The sequence below is a fragment of the Cucumis sativus genome, chromosome 6 (assembly GCF_000004075.3).
Source record: "Cucumis sativus cultivar 9930 chromosome 6, Cucumber_9930_V3, whole genome shotgun sequence".
Taxonomy (NCBI): Eukaryota; Viridiplantae; Streptophyta; class Magnoliopsida; order Cucurbitales; family Cucurbitaceae; genus Cucumis; species Cucumis sativus.
The window spans coordinates 12,178,099-12,186,297 of NC_026660.2; the positions used below are offsets into that span (position 1 = coordinate 12,178,099).

Sequence of the window (8,199 nt, forward strand, 5' to 3'; positions counted from 1 at the left end):
CATCGGTAGAGAGGTTTATACATCGACATTGTGTATTATGCGTCACCATATTTTCTTCCAACACCTATCTCTCGACAACACTGTCATCACCCAAGCGTTAGCATAAATGTTTGTTCTTGTTGGCATGTTCATTGTTACATATTAAAAAACATTCGGAGCAAAGACTTATAATAATTATTTTTGCTATAATAACTCACTTGCTACAGTATTTACTATTTTACATTTATTATTTTTTATTCTTGATTATAGTGTTTACCATTTACTTCTCAAATTAATATAATTTACACCTCAAACATATACCATTATAACTCAAACTAAGGTTATCTATATAGTTTACACCTCAAACATATACCATTATAACTCAAACTAAGGTTATCTATGCTTCAAACACAAACTATTGTAAACAATCTACGATAACGTTGGATTATAATAACTCACACATTACATCAAACGGTCTTAAAGTGTTGTATTACAAATAAGATGGAAAAAATAAATCTAAACCTTATATGTGTGTGCAGACATATGTATACATATATATAACATGAAAAGTATACACACATACAAAGTTTAGTATTATTTTAGCAATGCCAAGAAGGAGGAGTTAAAGATCCATACAAATGTAAGAGTGCATGTAACAACCTGCAATATGCAGCCAAAAAGTGAGTACATCAGAGAGTTCATTTCCAACAATATACATGATACAACATCTAAAAATTAAAAGAACAAAAAAAACCCACTACGTCTCATAAGGATCTTTCACTAGTGGAGGGTGTTGGTTAATTTTGGGTTAATCATACACAGGGCTATGGAGATTCGAGCTAAACCTAATATATTCTATGAACTAGGTGAATAGGGTTGTAGAGCACAAAATGGAGAGGGAGTTTTGGTTAAATTAACGTTTCATTTTTTGAGAAGTTTTCCTTATTTCAGTTATAGGCTTCCTTGACTTCAAGTTTTTGCCTTTTGCGGTTGGGGTAGGCTTATCCACGTCCGAATCATCCTCACTTTCATCATTTTTCGACTTGTGCTTCCGTTTCTTCTCTGTTCCGGTACAAATAACAATTTTTCTTTCGTCCTTCTGCTCTACAAGTTCGTGGTCATCCTTTGGCCGCCAAATGAACAGCGACCTGGACAAGCAAGCAGAACAAAAATGCGGATAAAGCATCAATAGATAAAATGGTAGAGGCAGAGCAATCTCTCCATAAGTGAAAATTGAATGGTATTAGAAGATTTCTTAGAGAATGTCCTCAATCTATTAAATTGGATGAGTTCCAAAACCAATTATCATGATACCATATTATGAAAAGAACAAATCAAAATGCATTTGTGTCGAACCTTGAACTCCCAGACGCCAAAACATCATCTCGTGGATGCAGCTTGTTCACTGGACTAATTGTGGTTATGTTAGGATCCATTACCTCAGCAACTAATTGCCCTGAGCTGACGTCGATAAAATCGATAGGGTGTAAGGCAATTCCATTATAGTTTTCACTTATGTAACGACCGACAACTGCAAGGGATTCAGATGGGTCCTGCATTGCATATCAAATTGGAATTTCGTAAGGGACAACAACAAAGAAGGATAGCAGAGGAAGAGACAAATATAAACATAAGAATAAATTGCTGCAAGATTATATCACCTTTGGATCCCATTCTGCTCGAAAAGGAGTCAAATGTCGATTAAAATCATGACTGTGCACAATTTCTCGACTTGGTGAATCCAAGTTGCCAAATATAGAATCCCATACACGAATGCGGTTATCCTGAGAAGTCGTAAGAATTTTGCAACCAGATATGGGAGAAAAATAAGCAGAATTTACGACACGTCTGTGTGCGAGATCATACAAGGAAGATCCAACTACTAATCGGCGAATGTCCCATATTCGAGCCTGATATCCATAAGCTTTTTGTGGTTAGGACATCGAAGAGTAAAATGTAAGAAAACAATGGAAATCTTTGATCCTAATTGGTTAATAAAACAAATGTAATGTTCAAATAAGAAAAAGGGGAAAAAATCGATGTATGCCCCAAAATTTCATTTCCACAAGTTAATTCAAACAATTCATTAGTGAGTTAGAACTATGTTAACTTGATTTCATTTAAAATTAAATCAACTCAACTATATGAAAATTTCATTCTATCAAAATCCTAACAAGGTAGCAAAATAATTATCATGTAATTCCTCCTAAATAAGCTAGAAAAGAAATACAAGTGGACAAGAAGAGAAAACCGCTCAAATTAAGAAAAAGCATCTACTATCCATTTGATTTCAGCATTTCCCACTAATACATCTCACTCTTTATACCTGAAGAAGTTCTATACATTAGGCCTTAAGGTATAAATTGCTGGACATCAGATATTGTGTATCATTTATGTCATAAAGAAAACCAATCCATAACACATGCGCAAATACAGAGGGAACAAAAAAAAGTTTGAAAAATGTACATATTATCGATCAAAGTATCTTACAAAATGATCATTTCCGCAACTCAAGAGCAGATCAGGTTGAAGAGGATTGCAGTGCAGTCCAACAACTTTGCTACCCTTCTTATGGATCAAAACAGCCTGCCCAGATCTATTATTGGACCTTGTATCCACCCTAAAGAGCATCATGAGGTAACATTAAACCAAGTGATCGTCTCCTAAGACTCTCATTGAGCTTACAGGCAATTACGTTTCAGAAAAGGAAAATAAGAAAGAAGCACCTTCGATCATTCAAACATTAGAAGAAAAGAAACTACTTACAAATATAGGAAACCAAAATTATCAGCAACAAACACAGTGTGCTTCTCTGGGTTGATATCCATACCATATAGCATCCTCCAACTATTAGGGCCCTATAGAAGACAACACTCAAGTTACGGCTACTATACCATGATTATCACCCACCCCTGCCTTCTTATTCTATATTGTATTCCTAGCCCTGGAGTTCATATAGAAGTTCGGGATTCTAAACGATGTATGGTCAAACTTGGGCGAGTGCATTTAAAATGAGGAGGAAAAGACTGCACTGCTTGTTTTCAGTTAATTCAATCCAATATTTTTCCTAAAAAGACAATTTGGGAGAATTACTAAAGGAACTGTGGTGAGAGAAAACAAAGATGAATTCAGTGCTTTTAATTGGCGATTCATTGCTAATTCCTTTTGTAATTACTAATTACCCCCCATCAAACCACATAATTATTTCTAAATTGTAGTAGTTTTTGTGAGTTTCAGTGGATAGAATTTGTACTTAGTAAACTCTTTCACGAAGTCCTTTCTGAAGAGAGGGGAAAAGATTCCCACATGCTCTGGATGACATGCAATTAAATTTATCCTTCTTTTGGATTAACGGTTGTAGCTTGAACATAAAAAAAATTGGATATACTAAATGCCAAAACTTGTATATATAAAAAACAGAGTTATGAATACCTGCCAACCATCAGGGTTGAGATTCATTAATGGAGAAGAAAATCCAGTCTCCATATCAGTGCAACTAATGGTTCCATCAGAAGATGCAGCATATATCATACCATCATTTGTAGGACTGAATCTGAAATAATTTGGATTTCATGTTTCCATAAAAAAATAAGTGTGGTTTACAAGATACAACTCAACTATGTTAAAGCAGTTATCATGAAGCATGAAAAAGAGATAAAAATCAGAAACTACGTGAGAAGATTATTACCTCATGTTATTAACTATACAAGAGTGTATATTTCCATAGACTACCTTCTCGTGCACTTTATCATAATCCCAAACTCCAACTTGTCCTTTCTGAGGTAAGCAAGAAAAAAGTGATCTTTTGCACTTTAACGAAGTCCAAAAGGCTAACAAATCAACGGAAACTGGGATATTCAGTAAACCAATGTAGCAATCAAATTCACCTTATCTCCAGATAAAAGAAGCCGGTTGTTTGTAGGATGGAACTCAAGGCATGTTACACGCCTACTATGGTACCTTATAACTGCACAGTTCACTTGATCTGGGATCACATATGCTGGTTTGATCTACAGGACACCATAAACTTGTCAAGGTGACAGACAAATTAACCCATGATTTTGGAATACAGCTGTATGACAACTAGTACAAACATAGCATTCAGAAGAAAAGTAACAAAAAGATTTCATGCACAAGCACACCTGTTCATATAAAGAGGACTGGTTTTTTTTTTTTAAACCTAATATTTTCAAGTTTCAAGTCTTCATGCTAACAAAAAGCTGGCACTTTCACTGAACGACTAGTTGGCCTTACAATATTTGGACAACCACCTAAGAAATTTAAAGGTTAAGGTACCAATGTTTGAACTTAAAATCCATGATCTTTGAAGTAAATCCAAGGGTAGAACTTGCACCATTGACCATCGGAGCAACTCTTATAATAAATATCTAAAGGAGATAGATTTCCTAGTAGCACCTTGCACCCTAACTAATGAATAATGTACAAGCAAAACACAGAAAGATGACAACCATGTAATCCTAATCCTAACCTGCAGCTTCACAAATAAAATCAAGCAGAAGCTATTATGTGACTTCCGGTACAAAATTATTGGATCAAAAAATTGAAAGAAGTTTCCGCCTTTAATCATCTGTGGACGTCCCTAAAAGAAAACGACCAGAGTTTCTGTGGCTAATGAGTAAAAAGAGGACGTCATAGTATTTGTATCTTCCACAGGGAGCTTTTTACACAAATTTTTTTTGCCACATCACTGTTCCATTACCATTACTACCAAACCAAAAGGAAAAAATTCTTTGGCATTCCATCCAAGTGCTACAAGTAATTGATACATTGTTCCTTACAAATATATCGTAGCCAAAGATTACTAGCATATAAAAGGGAAGTTATTGAAAATGATAAAACTGATGAAAATATTTACAAAATATAGCAAAAAATCAAGAAATTGGCGCTCGAAAATGTATATTTACAGAATACTGCTGAAAATCAAGAAATTATTACCATGAATAAAAATAAATAAATAAATAGTGCATAAAAGCAGAAAATGGACTTACAGGAGGAATATGTGGCTTAAACTGGCGCTCAAAAACGTATAAAAGTGCATTGCGAGTATTCTTATGGGATGCCGGAATAACACCAAACTCAGTTGCCACCCGATGCGGGCATGTCATTGTTGTATGTCCTTCAATTGGTTGATAAACCATGGGTAACGGAAGACCCCAAGTCAGCATATTTAAATAAAGAAGACATAAAAGCATGAGAAAATGTAAATGACCGTACAACTTCATGTTAAATGCACAACAGATGCAGAGCAAAGAAGGAAGGAGTGAGTAATAGTTCCCATTTGATAACCATTTCGTTTCTTATTATGGTTCTTAAAAAATCAACTCATAAAATTTACTTGCTCGAATTGATACTTTTGTTTTCTTTTCTACTTTTGAGTATTGTTTTTAAATTTAAGCCAAATTTCTTTTTATCATTATTTTTAAAATAGTGCTTAAAGTCTTGTTTTGGTTTTAATATTTGGCAAAAAATTCATTAGTATATTTAGAAAACATAAGAACGTGAGCAAGAAATGATAGAAAACAAGCACATTTTTCAGGGACTCAGTGTTGTTCCTAACTTTTCACTCTCGATTTTCCATACACAGAGTTTGAATGTAAAATTTTGCTCCTCAAAAACAATTCTAATCCCGACCTTGCCCCTCACAATTTTGGCAGCTAAAACAAACTTGATGTTGAAACGAAACGACTTGGAGAAATCAAAAGAAGTACTGGTAGTTCACTTCAAATGTATCATTGACAAATCCAGTCTACTAAAACATTGCTTGCTCCAAAATCATCTCAGAACTACCAATCCAAGGAGGCAGAGTAATATAAGAAACTAAACAAACAAACAAAAAAATCAGAAAGTTTAGCACTCACCAGGCATCTTGCATAGAAAACATGGTTTCATAGGGCAATCAATGTACGTAGCTCCTTTAAATCCCGCTTCATGACCAGTCCTTTTACAAACCTAAAAAAATCAACCATAAAATTGAACAATAATCAAATAAAAAGAACCGCCAATAACAAGAATTACCAAAACCTTAACCAGTCATTAACAAAAACGAAGAAAACCCTCGAATCGAAAACTTACTTTGCACACTTTCTTAAGGCTGAGAGTAATGGGTGCTTTTCCCTTCTTGCTGGACTCCTCTTCGATCCTTTGGCCTTCATTTTCGAAGCTTTTACCATTCTCGTCTTCATCTTCGTCGTCAAGAGGCTCTTCGTCGTCCTCTTCCTCTTCCTCTTCCGACGAACTGTGCTCGGAGTCGGTGTCCTTCTCAACGATCACTCGGGGAAATGAGAGACTTCTGGTGGTCGGAGGCATGTTCAGGGTATTCGAAAATGAGCTTTTTCTGGTGGTTGAGGGTGTAACGCCAATAAGTTGTTCAACGGTGGCGGGAGACTACGTGGTGCTCTACCGGCCGCTTGGTCTCCCCGTTCGTGAATGAAAAGACGACGTCGTTTGTGGTTGGTAATATTTTACACATTCCCATAAACTATGATGTTATATTGATAAAGATAATTTTATGACTTACCATCCCTTTTCGGTAAGGTTAAAAGTTGATTTGAGTCAGAAAATAATTATTACTCCGCACAAAAGTTATTATAGATATAATAATAAAACAAAATTCATCGTTTTAGTTGTAATAGAAAGAATTGACTTACATTTCTAATTGTTATCCATCATCAAATTTGATAACACTAAATTTAATTACGATTTGATAAACATTGTCAAATTTGTTTTCCATTTGGTCAGAGTCGGGTTGAGTTGGTGCAAAAAGTACATCTTTAACATCGTTAAACAAGAACATTCCATCTCTTATGTGTTTGTGACAATTTTTTAATATTAATTATATCATGATTAAACAATTAATAATCTTAAATTTATATTTAAAAACATTTTTCATCGTTAAAGTGTTTTTCACCTTGACGATTTTAAAATCGTTATTGAAATGAACGTCAAGAAAGTCAAAATTCATTACAGTTAATAAATATCAAGAATAATAAACATTGTCATTTTATAGACGTCAAATATACAAATATTCATTACATGTAAAAACTGTCAAGTATGTTGATGTTAGTGACATTTAAAAAAACGTTAATAAGGTATTTGTTTATGACATCTTAAAAACGTCAAGCATGTTTTAGATTTTTTTTAATTTGTAATTCAGTTATATTTTTATACATGTATTGCCTATGTAATCCTTGTAGCATGATCCATCAATCTTATCAATCGTATACATATGCATAAGAACAATTCTAGAAGTTTAACATGTATTAACATTTCACCATTTATACATAAACATTATGAAAACCTTACATATTTGTTCAACATTATTGTTACATACAAAACATTTACTTCTATCAACCCCAACCTGAAATTACAAAGTCAATTCAACTATACTATTCAAAAAATCACAATCCTCCAATTTTAGTTCAAGAACTTAATTAAAGAAGCTTGAAATTCAATGACTTTGGATGAACTTGACTTCAAAAACAAACTTGGATTCCATAACCTAAACAAAAATACAATAATTTCAAGTTAAAATGAGTTCACATAACAACATTTTATCAAATAATTGCATTCCTTATGGTACTCCAGAATTAAAAAAACTAAAAAATCTAATAGTTCTAACAAGGAAAAAACAAGGAAAATGTTAAAAACTAATTTTGGTGTTTATTTGAAAAAATGAGGTGTCTTTTAAAAAATATTGATAAAAAAAGTGGGATTCTTCCTCAAACTCGATATGATTGGATGCACTTAAGGTTGCAAGATTTTAAGTCAGTAAGTGATTATAATTTCGTATTATTTAAAATTTGTTCAAAATTATTATTATCTGGAGAAAAAATTACTAATGACGATATGTTAGGAAAAAGTAATTATACTTTTCGTGGTAATAATCATTCAGCTTTTAAGAAAACCACAAATGATGATCATAGAGGAAAAACTCCACAAAATAAGAAATTAAAAGTGGTCAAAATCAATGCTTTTGTTGTGGTATGAATGGTCATTGGACTTGTACTTGTCGTACATCCAAGCACTTAGTTGACCTCTATCAAGCCTCATTGAAGGAAAAATGGTCATGTGGAAGTAAACTTTGTCTATCAAGATGATGTGTATGACCCTTCTAATATGGCACATTAGGATGTTGTTGACTTCTTTGAGTCTCCTAAAGAGAAAACTAATGTTAACAAAGGAGTAGCAAATACTTTTTTT

At 33.5% G+C, this 8,199-nt stretch overlaps 1 protein-coding gene across 1 annotated transcript; it reads right to left on the minus strand.

The window, feature by feature from the left end:
- Positions 1-551: 551 nt before the first annotated feature.
- LOC101212319 (protein DAMAGED DNA-BINDING 2) lies at positions 552-6,454 on the minus strand. The gene is made up of 11 exons (XM_004143107.3): positions 6,073-6,454; positions 5,859-5,949; positions 4,989-5,116; positions 3,867-3,989; positions 3,668-3,756; positions 3,412-3,532; positions 2,746-2,837; positions 2,470-2,599; positions 1,641-1,889; positions 1,336-1,532; positions 552-1,127 (listed from the first exon to the last, which is right to left on the minus strand). Exons 1-11 carry the CDS (start codon positions 6,304-6,306, stop codon positions 893-895), a joined length of 1,689 nt encoding a protein of 562 aa, XP_004143155.1. The 5' UTR covers positions 6,307-6,454; the 3' UTR covers positions 552-892.
- Between the last annotated feature and the right edge of the window lie 1,745 nt (positions 6,455-8,199).

Coding starts and splice junctions, on each gene's coding strand:
- LOC101212319 (XM_004143107.3), bottom strand. CDS start 6,306: ATGCCTCCGACCACCAGAAGTCTCTCATTTCCCCGAGTGATCGTTGAG. Junction 3,533..3,667: donor TGTATAGTTAATAACATGAG/GTAATAATCTTC, acceptor AAATTATTTCAG/ATTCAGTCCTACAAATGATG. Junction 1,128..1,335: donor TTGGCGTCTGGGAGTTCAAG/GTTCGACACAAA, acceptor TTGCTTGTCCAG/GTCGCTGTTCATTTGGCGGC.